The sequence below is a fragment of the Canis lupus genome, chromosome 21 (genome assembly GCF_048164855.1).
Source record: "Canis lupus baileyi chromosome 21, mCanLup2.hap1, whole genome shotgun sequence".
Lineage (NCBI taxonomy): Eukaryota > Metazoa > Chordata > Mammalia > Carnivora > Canidae > Canis > Canis lupus.
In genome coordinates this window covers 18,599,618-18,612,736 of record NC_132858.1, presented here as the reverse complement: position 1 = coordinate 18,612,736, position 13,119 = coordinate 18,599,618, and the positions used below count along the sequence as shown (strand labels likewise).

Here is a 13,119-nt window from a genome sequence, read left to right as displayed (position 1 = left end):
TGGATCCCAGGCCCCCAGGATCACGACCTGAGCCAAAGGCAGATGCTTAACCATTGAGCTACTCAGGTGCCTCTGTAATTCTTATTTTTTTGTGTGGCACAAATCGTAGATATTTATCATGTGATAGCTCATATTATTTAATAGAGGTGCTACTAATATCACCACTGTGGTAATGTCTGTCTCCATTTTATAAAAAGATTATGAATTCAGGCAGTCTGGCTACAGAATCTATGCCTTTACATGTGTTCCAATTTGCATTGTCTGAAGACAATTTGGGGAAAAACAAATATAATACTCCACAGTAAGGATGATATAATGGGGTGTTCTTTTCCCTTGTTCTCCACAGCAACCAAGAGATGTTTAAACTCTCCTCCCTGGATGTTACCCACGCTGCCTTGGTGAATAAATTCTGGTATTTCGGGGGCAACGAGAGGAGCCAGAGATTCATCGAACGCTGCATCCAAACCTTCCCCACCTTCTGCCTGCTGGGGCCCGAGGGGACCCTTGTGTCCTGGAGCCTGATGGACCAGACAGGCGAGATACGGATGGGGGGTACTGTGCCTGAGCACCGGGCCAGGGGTCTCGTCTCCTATCTCATGGATATTCACATCCGTGCTCTGGACAAACTTGACTATCCTACCTATTACCATACGTTTACAAGCAACAAACCCGTACAGAAAATGAGTCACAGCCTGGGTCATATCTGCATGCCCTGTGACTGGAACCAGTGGCACTGCGTGCCTCTGTGAGGCAGCCCTGAACACAAGACAGTGTTGGGTGGCCTGATGTGGAAGACTGGACGGGTGGGCAGAGAGGAAGAATAAATTGTAATCAGCAGTCAAGCCGTGTGTGCTGTCTGGGCTCCGGGAGGAAGTGAGAATGGTCCACAGAACCACCACAGTCCCAGCTCTCAAACCACTCAGGGACTCCCCTTCAGGTCCAGCAGACCTGGCATGGCCAGGCCTTCCTGCAATGGACCCTGGTCTTGTTCAGTTTCCTACACTGCTGGATCTCAGTGACATGCTTTATTCAGCTGCATGCTGCCCCAGTGCTTCTCCTGGACTCCCATCCTGCAAGTGGAGTATTGCTAATGAGCATACTTGGCCACTTTGCCAAGACATGGCATTATCTTCAGGGTAGTATAATTTTCCTCTCTCTTTCCTTTACCTTCCCTCTTCCCTGCCCCCACCCCCAACCAGCTTCACTGAGGTATAATTGACAAATAAGATTGTAATATATCTAAAGTATAGAACGTAGTGATATATATATATATATATACACACACATACACACACACACACATATGTACTGTGAGGGCCTCCCACAACCAAGGTGATTAATACTTTCATTAATTATTTCATATACTTACTTTTGTGTGTATGTGTGTGTGGGGGAGAATGAGAACACTTAAGATCTAATCTCTCAGCAAATATCAGTGACGCATTACAGAATTTACAGAATTACCAGTGACAATCACCATGCTATACCTCAGGTCCTTAGGACTTAACTCATCTTAAGACTGAAAGTTTGGGGATCCCTGGGTAGCTGAGCAGTTTAGCGCCTGCCTTCAGCCCAGGGCGTGATCCTGGAGTCCCAGGATCGAGTCCCATGTCAGGCTCCCGGCATGGAGCCTGCTTCTCCCTCTGCCTGTGTCTCTGCCTCTCTCTCTCTCCCTCTCTCTGTGTCTCTCATGAATAAATAAGATCTTTAAATAAAATAAGAGTTTTTTTAAAAAAAGACTGAAAGTTTGAACCCTTTTACCAGCCTTACCCTATGCCCTCTACGTCCCAGCCCCTGGCAACCACCATTTGACTGTTTCTATGAGTTAGCCTTTTTTTTTTTTTATATGATTCCACATATAGGTGATACCATGTAGTATGTGACTTTGCCTGGCTCATTTCACTAGCATAACACCCTCCAGATTCATCTACACTATCACAAATGACAAGATTTCCTTATTATTTTGTGGTTGAATAATATTCCATTGTGTGTGTCTGTGTGTGTGTGTGTGTGTGTGTGTGTGTGTGTGTATCACATCATCTTGATCCATTCATCTGTCAATAGACACTTACCTTGTTTCCATGACTTGGCTATTGTGAAAAATTCAGTGAACATAGGAATGCAGAAATCTCTCCTAGATAGTGATTTCATTTCCTTTGAATATACATACCCAGAAGTCGGACTCCTTAATAATACAGAAGTCCATTTTAATTTCTCGAAGAACTTCACACTGTTTTCCATAGTGGCTGTAATGATTTACATTCCCACCAACAGTGCACAGGGGTTCCCTTTTCTCCACATCTTTGCTAACCTGGTTAGCTCTTGTCGTTTTGGTAACACAGATGCTGACAGATGTAAGGAAATACTCACTGGGGTTTTGATGTGCCTATCCTGATGATTAGTGATGATCATCTTTTCACATGCCTGTTGGCCATTTGTGTGTTTTCTTCAGAAAAATGTCTTTTCAGGTCCTCTGCTCATGTTTTGGTTGGATTACATGGGATTTTATTTTGTTTTGCTCTTGAGCCATGAGTTCCCTATATATTTTGGATATTAATCTCTTATTAGATATATTATTTGCAAATATTTTCTCACATTTCATGTCATGCATTTTTTATTTTATTGATGGTTTACTTCCTTTGCTGTGCAGAAACTTTTTGGTTTGATATAGTCCCACTTGTTCGTTTTTGTTTTTATTGTGTTCGCTTTTGGTGTCAAATCCAAAAAAAAAAAGTTACGAACATCAATGTCAAGGAATGTTTCTCCTAAGTCTTCTAGGGGTTTTATGGCTTCAGGTCTTATGTGCTTGTCTTTAATTTATTTTGAGTTGATTTTTGTGTATAGTATAAGATAGTAGTCCAATTTCGTTCTTTTGCATGTGGATAGACAGTTTTCTCAACACCGTATTGAAATTGAAAAAACTGTCTTTTCACTATTATATATTCGTGTCACTTTTGTTGGAAATTACGTGACCATATATACATGGGTTTATTTCCGGGTTCTCTACTCTGTTCCAGTAATCTACATGTCTGATTTTATGCCAATATTATACTGTCTTGATTATTATAGTTTTCTAACATAATTAGAAGTCAGGAGGGACAATACCTCCTGCTTTGTTTTTCTTTCTCACCATCCTTTTGGCTATTGGGGTTCTTCTGTGGTTCCATACAAATTTTAGGATTGTTTTTTCTATTTCTATTGGAATTTCAATAAGGATTGCCTTAATAGGGATTGCTTTTGGTAGAATGGGCATCTGCACAATGTTAATTTTTCCAGTCCATGGATAAATTTTTGTGCATTCACTTAAATTTCTTACATTAATATTTAATTTTTGTGCATCCACTTAAATTTCTTACATTAATATACATTAATATTTTATACTTTATTATTTTATAATAAAGGTACAGATCTTTGACCTCCTTGTTTAAAACTATTCCGAAGCATTTTATTCTTTTTGTTGCTATTATAAAAGGGACTTTTTAAATTTCTTTTTCTGATAATTAATTGTTAGAGTATAGAAATGCAATTCATTTTTGTATTTTTAGTATTTTGTATGCAACTGTTTATTAGTTTTAGTAGGTTTATATTATGGTGGAATCTTTAGGGTTTTCTCTTTTTGTATATATTTTTTGATTGGAGTTCAATTTGCCAACATATAGCATAACACCAAGTGCTCATCCCATCAAGTCCCCCTATTAGTGCCCGTCATCCAGTCACTGCGACCCCCACCCACCTCCCCTTCCACTACCGCCTGTTCATTTCCCAGAGTTAGGTGTCTCTCATGCTCTGTCACCCTCACTGATATTTCCCACTCATTTTCTCTCCTTTCCCCTATAATCCCTTTTTCTTTCTTTCTTTCTTTTTCTTTCTTTCTTTCTTTCTTTCTTTCTTTCTTTCTTTCTTTCTTTCTTTCTTTTCTTTCTTTCTTTCCTTCTTTCTTCCCTTTATTCCTTTCTTCTTTTTAAACAAATATTTTCTTGAGGAAAATTCCATGGATTGGAAGTAGATATGTGAGAATAAGCAAAGATTCTCCTGCCTTTTCATATGAATTTCTCATGCCTTTCTACATGCTGGTAGCACAAAATATATGTGTCAAATTCTCCACAATTTTCTCATTTCAATAACAGTAATAGATATTAACTGATCATCTACTATAAGCCAGGGACTATTCTAGGAATCTGGCACATGCTGAATGAAACATAGGCCCTTTGAGGAGCTTACATTCTAGTGATCACCTATTAATATAAAACAAAACACATCAATAAGATTATATAAACACTGAGGGTAGGGCAATGTAGTTGAGTGATTAGAAGTACATACTGTGGAACTGGACTCTCTGAGTGAAAATCCCAGAACTACCTTTAGTCATCTCTGTAAAGGGGGGGGAAATTACTTAACAACTCTGTGTCACAGAATTCTCATCTCTAAGATGAAGGAAAAGGACAGTTCCCAAATTACAGGTTTATTGCACAAATCAAATGAACAAGAAAATGTAAACGAACAACTTGGGGAAATGTCTGGCACATATTAAGCACTCCAAAAACATAAATTGTTACTTCTGGTATTAAGCACCAGGATAGGTGCAATATGGACTGAAGATTATTATTACAAGGTAGAAGGAGGGGTGGGCAGGGAATGGTTAGTAAATTGGGTAGGACCAAGCTATAAGATGTCCAGAGTATAATTTACCAATTGGATTAAAAATAATTGGATATCTATCTAACATCTACCATGTATATATGTTGAGTAGTTCTTGTGTCAGAAATATCAGTGGCAGGAAAAGGAAATATACATTTTTATTGGCTAGAGTTCCAATATGGACACCAGTTGAACTACCTAATAGGCAGACACAAATTACTCCTTTCCAGAATCCCTGTTAAATAGTCTGACTATTGAAAGCAGAAGTGATTTATAGCAAAGGAAAGACTATTTTCAGCTAGTGTATATAATAACACAGAAAGACATAAACTTTTAAAATCTAAGAAATGCCCGGCAAGGACATTCACCAGATTATTTGAAATTCTACTTGAAGTATCATTTTCTCCAAAGTGCCACCTACCTTTCTGTCCTCTGTTTCCCCATATTCAGAAGCACATCCTCCATCTCCCCTACTCAGCAATAACATAGTTGCTGCTTTTCTCTTGAGCCATTTTCAAGGCATCCCAAGGCCCCTGAAATTAACATTGACATTCACCAATCCTGCAATCTTGGTCCTATTATCAAATGTTAGGGCTGGCTAGATGGTCCACAGTAAGAGGATATGTGTCCTAACCCATCCTTAAATATTAAAAACTTCTGAGAACCAGGCTGGGGGCTCAAGTTTTCTTTGTTCCTTCTTTCTTTCATTTATGATACATGCAACAATAATAGAAGAGATTGTGTTTTGTATCCTTTTTCTGGATCTACTATCTAGCTGAATCCAGATACCCAAAGATACTGTTGTGGGAAGGTGTGAGAAAAAACAGACTCAGAATTTAAGACTTCTTAGTCTTAAATTGAATTGCTAGAGGAAGAGGAGAAGAGCTCTCCATTACCAAGGTTGTAGACCATTACAGTATATTTCCTTAACACATTAAGGTAACAGGTCATCTACAGGCACACAAGCTAGGGCCCCTCTCCAAGACATCCCCATGGTCAGCAAGGAAGGAGGGGTACTGTGTCACTGAAGTTGTTATAGGAGACCTCATGACACTCAGAGGAAAAGACTCTTCATCATACCAGTTGGAAAGACAGGATCACATGTCATGCATGAAATTGAGACACTGCTTTCTGATGTGCTGCAGGACAGAGAATATGAATGCTATACGTAACTTTACAAAGGCTATTTAAAAGTGATGTTCCTCAATTTTACTGAATCTTTTTTCTTTAACCATGACATTCGGTACTGTTTTATTATAGAGGTTGGTTTCCTTATAATATTCCCTCTGTAGATATCTAATCTACACATTTATTCTTCTATATTATTCATTAGGCTATACTATGTCTTTGTGGAGATGGTCTTGCCCATCATCACTGGGGAAACATTTAAGGGAGGTGGACATGGTCCGGAGAGGAAAGAGAAGGTTTTCTTACTATATATAACAAACAGTTTGGTGGGTTTTCCAATCTAAACCACGAACCCCAGGGTTTTCTGTCTTCACCTTAATGCAGTTCTTCTGGCATTTATTGGCATTCTTTACTTAGTCTCCTTGTGAATTTTATTATTTCATTTAAAAATTATTTATACATCTATTTGGGTTTTAGACTCTTTGGCTCTATAAGTATCTTTATCTCCTTAACTATGTAGATCTTAAATTTTATGGGTCCTAAACACTCAATTTAAAGGACTTTTGTAATCGATTATATCTTGCACTGATTCATATTCTTGGGACTGTACAACTCCTGAGTATATTTAAAATAATAAGTAATTGAATTTTGGATATTTCATAGGGCTTTTCAGGTTGTCACAAACTAAAAACCCAAAGAAAATAAACTTGCAGCTCCACTAAAGTTGATTACTCTCTTGAGGAATGTCTGGCTTCTTTGCATTTGTGGGACTGGCTTTCTTGTGCCAATCAAGGATAAAAACTCCTAGTCATCTGGGGATCTTAGGCCATTCTAAGTATTTGTCCAATATTCTTAGTGGACGATTTCTCCTTACAAAGAATTTCTTTTCTAAAGATTTTATTTATTTATTCATGAGAGACACAGAGAGAGAGGCAGAGACACAGAGGGAGAAGCAGGCTCCCTGTGGGGAGCTCGATGTGGGACTCAATCTCGGGACCCTGGGATCATGACCTGAGCCAAAGGCATAGTCCAACCACTGAGCCACCCAGGGCCCCCTCCTTACCAAGAATTTGGATTAAAAAATCCTTCCTGAAGACATAGACATGGCCAACAAGCACATGAGAAAATGCTCCACATCACTTGCCATCAGGGAAATACAAATCAAAACCACAATGAGATACTACCTCACACCAGTGAGAATGGAGAAAATTAACAAGACAAGAAACCACAAATGTTGGAGAGGATGTGGAGAAAGGGGAACCCTCCTGCACTGTTGGTGGGAATGTGAACTGGGGCAGCCACTCTGCAAAACTGTGTAGAGGTTCCTCAAAGAGTTAAAAATAGATCTTCCCTAGAACCAGCAATTGCACTGCTGGGGATTCACCCCAAAGATACAGATGCAGTGAAACGCCGGGACACCTGCACCCCGATGTTTCTAGCAGCAATGTCCACAATAGCCAAACTGTGGAAGGAGCCTCCGTGTCCATTGAAAGATGAATGGATAAAGAAGATGTGGTTTATGTATACAATGGAATATTCCTCAGCCATTAGAAACGACAAATACCCACCATTTGCTTCGACGTGGATGGAACTGGTGGGTATTATGCTGAGTGAAATAAGTCAGTCGGAGAAGGATAAACTTTATATGGTCTCATTTATTTGGGGAATATAAAAAATAGTGAAAGGGAATAAAGGGGAAAGGAGAAAAATGAGTGGGAAATATCAGAAAGGGAGACAGAACATGAGAGACTCCTAACTCTGGGAAACGAACTAAGGGTGATGGAAGGGGAGGTGGGCGGGGGAGGGGGGTGACTGGGTGATGGGCACTGAGGGGGGATGAGCACTGGGTGTTATTCTATATGTTGGCAAATTGAACACCAATAAAAAATAAATTTATAAAAAAAAGTTACATTACAAAAAAAAAATCCTTCCTGAGGGTACACATTATAACTGGTGGAATGGATTCTTGATAATGGATGACCTTACCCATAGGATATGGACATGTTGGATGGTTATATGACATTTATCCTTCAATTTAGCTGGCAAAATAAATAACTCAGACCATAACACACACCCCTCACCAAAATAATCCATTACAATTTTATAGTCCAACTAGTTACGAGTAATTGAATAATTTTGGATTTTTTACTTTTTGCCATTGCCAATCAGTCCTGTAGTTTCTAGAATGATACCAAAAGTAAGGTAGAGCAATGCATATTTAAATTAAGGAAAGATAACCTTAATTCTGCTTTTGCCTGGGATTTTTCTCTAATGATGAGAAAAAGCTGGATAAAAACCACAAACTCATCATTTTCGGGGACTTGCTAGAGAGCTGAGGGCACAGGACAACTGAGTAGGCTAAATACCAAGAAAGGACAGGCCCTTCTGAGACAAGAAATGACACAAAGACTGTCTTACCTGTGGCAGAGCACAAGAAGAACAAGGTGACTTCCATACCAACAGGTAAGAAGAAATTAGAATTTTATTAAATTGCTAAGGATTGAATGTGAGCTAGTTTGACAGTAGGAAGCCCCTAGAGCCCCAGACACAAGAGTGCTATGTACTCACGGGTTCTTCTCTATGGGCCTTCCCCAGGTGTTAACATTAAAGACTGGGGACAGGCTGAAGACCAGAAGGTGCCTCCCTTGGTTTTGCAGGGAATGTCACCTTGGGAAAGGCATACAATGCAACCCCAACTGGGCTCTCTTCTCCTATGTAGCAAAAGTCTTAAACTGCTGGGAGAAGAGTAACAACTCCTGCCATTCTCCAGACATAAATAAAGACCCACTGTTGCTGGAGAAGAGTAAAATAAGTAAAAGCCCACTACTCCTGGATAGGGGCAGGAAATTGTCCTGAGCCCAGGATTTTATTTCAACATTAGTAAATGTATGCCACCACGGAGGGAGTGGTAGGAAATACTCTTCCATGCAATTCCTGACATAGAGACAAGGCTGAGATTGGCTGCCATGAGGAGGAGGGACAGGCATGCTGAGGAAGCTCCCCCTCTCAGGCATGTAGGCATAGAGGTGGCTCAGTCAATTAAGACTGGAGGACAAAGCAAGATGAGAGCATTTGCCCTGCTCCTGCACCATCAGCCTGAAAAATACCGAGTAAAAAGCTTTTCCTTTCAGATACTAAGTATGGCCACTTCCTTCAACAAATGTTCAAGAAATAAGGGCTTTGGAAAATCATTCTTCTTACTCTCAGGGCTTAGAGTGCATTATTTCCACTATAGGAAGGAAAACAGCTTGCAACATTTTGAAGAAGTCAGTTTGATCTTATCTCATCTATCTTCCAAGGTCTCTGGCCTGTTTAACAGAAACATCTGTTTTCCACTCTAAAATCAGCTCTTGTGAAGATGGAAGCGATTTGCTCCAATCCCTTTTATCTGTTATCAAGGCTGGCATTTGGCTACCTGACCGTATTTTGATAACATTTTATCATGTTTTGGGGGGAGCAGGAGTTCCAGATTGAGGCAAGCTCCATCCAACACGGTGATGTGAGTATACATACATAGGTGTATAGGATAACTCATGAGAAAAGTCCAAAATGAGTTTTGGGGATTTAATGAATTAAGTGATTTAAATAAGAGGGTTTTTTTTGTTTTTTTGTTTTTTGTTTTTTGTTTTTTTGTTTGTTTTTTTGTGGAAAGGTACACACATTTCTTCAGTAAAAAACATGGAAACTTTTAAAGAAATTTTTCTGTCATCTCATGAATATGAGCCTTATGGAAACTAGAACACCAGGAAAAGAATTATTTCCACTAAATATCTGTACATCCACAATGCACTGTATTCAGTTATTCTTTCTTTATTTAATAAAACATTTATATATGCCTACCATGTACCAGGAACTTTTCTAAATGATTATTGTCTAAGGCATTATAGTTACGTATATCTAAATGAAGAAAAAATATAATCTCATTTCTGCTTCTCTGTAGGATTTAGAAAGCTGGAAAAAGCATTTTTCCCACACTAATGATAAGAAAAGGCTGGATAAACTACAAATCATACATTTCCTGGAATTCATAAAGATCTGGAGGCAAGGGGCACCTGGGTGGCTCAGTGGTTGAGCATCTGCCTTCAGCTCAGTGCTGAAGTGATCCTGGGGTCCTGGGATTGAGTCCTGCATTGGGCTCCCCGCAGGGAGCCTGCTTCTCCCTCTGCCTGTGTCTCTGCTTCTCTGTGTGTCTCTCATGAATAAATAAATAAAATATTTTTTAAAAAGGGATTTGGAGGTATAGGGCAACTCACTAGCCTGAATTCCAATTAAGGAGAGGCACCTCTTTGGTGAGAAAGGACACACAGACTGTATCACTTAGGGCAGAGCAGGGGAAGAACTTAATATTTCCTCAAAACTCTATAGAGTTAAGTGCCATGATTTACTCCTCTTTCTAGATACAAGAACAGATGCATAGAAAGGGGAAATAATTTGTCCCAATTGGTGCAGTCAGGATCTCAACCCTGTTAGTTTGGCCTCATTGTCTTCCTCTGAGCCATTATGCAACGCTGCTTCTAACATCACTGCCTGGATCTGCACCCAGCACCCAGAGGAAAACACATAAATTGGACTAATGCCACTGCTCCTTAGGCTTTCTTCTTGTATTTGATCCCAAAGTGTGTGAGATTTATCCTTGTTATTTCATATAACAGAGCAAGGATTATAACCACAGAGTCAAGTAGAATAGGTATGGTTTCTTCTTTAAACGTTTGATAGAATTCCCCAGGGAAGCCATCTGGCCCTGGACTTTTGTGTCTTGGGATGAAAGATCTAAATGTGAGACAAGATTCCATCAAAATCCTAGAGAAGAACACAGGCAACACCCTTTTTGAACTCGGCCACAGTAACTTCTTGCAAGATACATCCACGAAGGCAAAAGAAACAAAAGCAAAAATGAACTATTGGGACTTCATCAAGATAAGAAGCTTTTGCACAGCAAAGGATACAGTCAACAAAACTAACAGAAACTACAGAATGGGGGGAGAAGATATTTGCAAATGACGTATCAGATAAAGGGCTAGTTTCCAAGATCTATAAAGAACTTATTAAACTCAACAGCAAAGAAACAAACAATCCAATCATGAAATGGGCAAAAGACATGAACAGAAATCTCACAGAGGAAGACATAGACATGGCCAACAAGCATATAAGAAAATGCTCCGCATCACTGGCCATCAGGGAAATACAAATCAAAACCACAATGAAATCCCACCTCACACCAGTGAGAATGGGGAAAATTAACAAGGCAGGAAACCACAAATGTTGGAGAGGATGTGGAGAAAGGGTAACCCTCCTGCACTGTTGGTGGGAATGTGAACTGGTGCAGCCACTCTGGAAAACTGTGTGGAAGTTCCTCAAAGAGTTAAAAATAGATCTGCCCTACGACCCAGCAATTGCACTGCTGAGGATTTACCCCAAAGATACAGATGCAGTGAAACACTGGGACACCTGCACCCCGATGTTTCTAGCAGCAAAGTCCATAATAGCCAAACTGTGGAAGAAGCCTCGGTGTCCATCGAAAGATGAATGGATGAAGAAGATGTGGTCTATGTAGACAATGGAATATTGCTCAGCCATTAGAAATGACAAATACCCACCATTTGCTTCAATGTGGATGGAACTGGAGGGTATTATGCTGAGTGAAGTAAGTCAATCGGAGAAGAACAAACATTATATGGTCTCATTCATTTGGGGAATATAAATAATAGTGAAAGGGAATAGAGGGGAAGGGGGAAGAACTGGGTAGGAAATATCAGAAAGGGAGACATAACATGGAAGACTCCTAACTTTGGGAAACGAACAAGGGGTGGTGGAAGGGGAGGTGGGCAGGGAGTGGGGGTGACTGGTTGGCAGGCACTGAGGGGGGCACTTGACAGGATGAGCACTGGGTGTTATTCTGTATGTTGGCAAATGGAACACCAATAAAAAATAAATTTATTATTAAAAAAAAAGATACAAGGGGGGTGGAGACCCAAATTTTGACTGACTGAGTGTTAAGGTTGAAGGAGACAGAGGCCTGGGGCTCTGGTGTCTGGGGCTGGGGCACAGGGGACACTGCTCTTTTGTTATAATCAGCCGTTGTGAGGTGTGGACTCTACAAGAACCAAGGGGTCCACTCTGCTGACAGGGACAGAGCAGTTTCAGTGGCCTTTGGCCTTGGATAAAGAGTAAGGAATTATTACAATGGCTTCAACCTTAGCAGATAAAATAGAGAATTAGTATTCCAGGAATCAACACTCCTAGAAAGCATAGAGAGCAATATGTGCAGACCTGTGCTCTGCTGGTCCATGGACTGAAGAAGCACACAGGCTTTTTCAACTTTCTCACTAGACACTAACCACTTCTGTTTCTGCTTCTCTGATGGGAAGGACTCTTCATCCCTTCATAATGAAACCAACCACTAACCCAATGAACAACAATAAAGGTGATGAGGACAAGGACCAGAAAGTATCAAACTTCCCTCCTTAGTTGTTTCACTCAGAGTTGCTGAGACTCAAAATATCTTTTCTATGAACTGCCCTTTCTTTCCTGAGAATGGCAGAGCCAGTGCTAACGTTGGGGTGGTGGGCACTTCAGAGTGAAAAGGCTCTGATTTAAACTCTATCTCATTCAGCCACACTGAGCCTCAGTGTCCTCCTCTGTAATAGTGAGACTAAGAAGTGCCCACATTGAATCATTGGGGTGTTAACTGTAGTCTCAAAATAGGCAGGGGAGAGGGCACAGCTTATCCTTAAAAAGAAGGATCCCTAACTCTGGGAAACGAACTAGGGGTGGTGGAAGGGGAGGTGGGCGGGGGGTGGGGGTGACTGGGTGACGGGCACTTGATGCGATAAGCATTGGGTGTTATTCTATATGTTGGCAAATTGAACACCAATAAAAAATAAATTTATATATATATATAAAAAGAAATGGGTAATAAAGAAGATTGCATAAGCACACCCTTATATATATAAAAAAAGAAGGATCCTAATGGCTTTAGTCACTCCACGCAAATATTTTCTGTTCTGTGTATGTGTAAGAAAAGAGACCAGAGGGATCCCTGGGTGGCGCAGCGGTTTGGCGCCTGCCTTTGGCCCAGGGCGCGATCCCGGAGACCCGGAATCGAGTCCCACATCGGGCTCCCGGTGCATGGAGCCTGCTTCTCCCTCTGCCTGTCCCTCTGCCTGTGTCTGCCTCTCTCTCTCTCTGTGACTATCATAAATAAAAGAAAAAAAGAAAAGAGACCAGATTCTGCAAATCAGACCTCATCCCTATCTTCCCTATCACCTCGCTTTTATTGCAGGCACTTGAGAATGGGAAAAAGAGGTAAAAAGTGTGGCTTATACAACATGCCCCTTCTTCTGAGACCTGGTC

At 40.4% G+C, this 13,119-nt stretch overlaps 1 protein-coding gene and 1 long non-coding RNA gene across 8 annotated transcripts in view; one reads left to right on the top strand and one right to left on the bottom strand.

Moving 5' to 3' along the window:
• The window catches only part of LOC140612806 (glycine N-phenylacetyltransferase-like), a 73,513-nt gene extending 72,671 nt beyond the window's left edge, over positions 1 to 842 (top strand). For all 5 annotated transcript variants that reach the window (XM_072790919.1, XM_072790920.1, XM_072790921.1 and 2 more), the window contains one exon: positions 347 to 842. In XM_072790919.1, the coding sequence (XP_072647020.1) occupies positions 347 to 749 (403 nt within the window). In that variant the 3' untranslated portion in view covers positions 750 to 842. The remainder of the gene's footprint in view (positions 1 to 346) is intronic.
• Positions 1 to 13,119, bottom strand: part of LOC140612811 (uncharacterized) — a 50,547-nt gene that overhangs the window by 31,305 nt on the left and 6,123 nt on the right. For all 3 annotated transcript variants that reach the window (XR_012013936.1, XR_012013934.1, XR_012013935.1), the window contains exon 2: positions 5,060 to 5,171. This is a non-coding gene — a long non-coding RNA (uncharacterized lncRNA). The remainder of the gene's footprint in view (positions 1 to 5,059; positions 5,172 to 13,119) is intronic.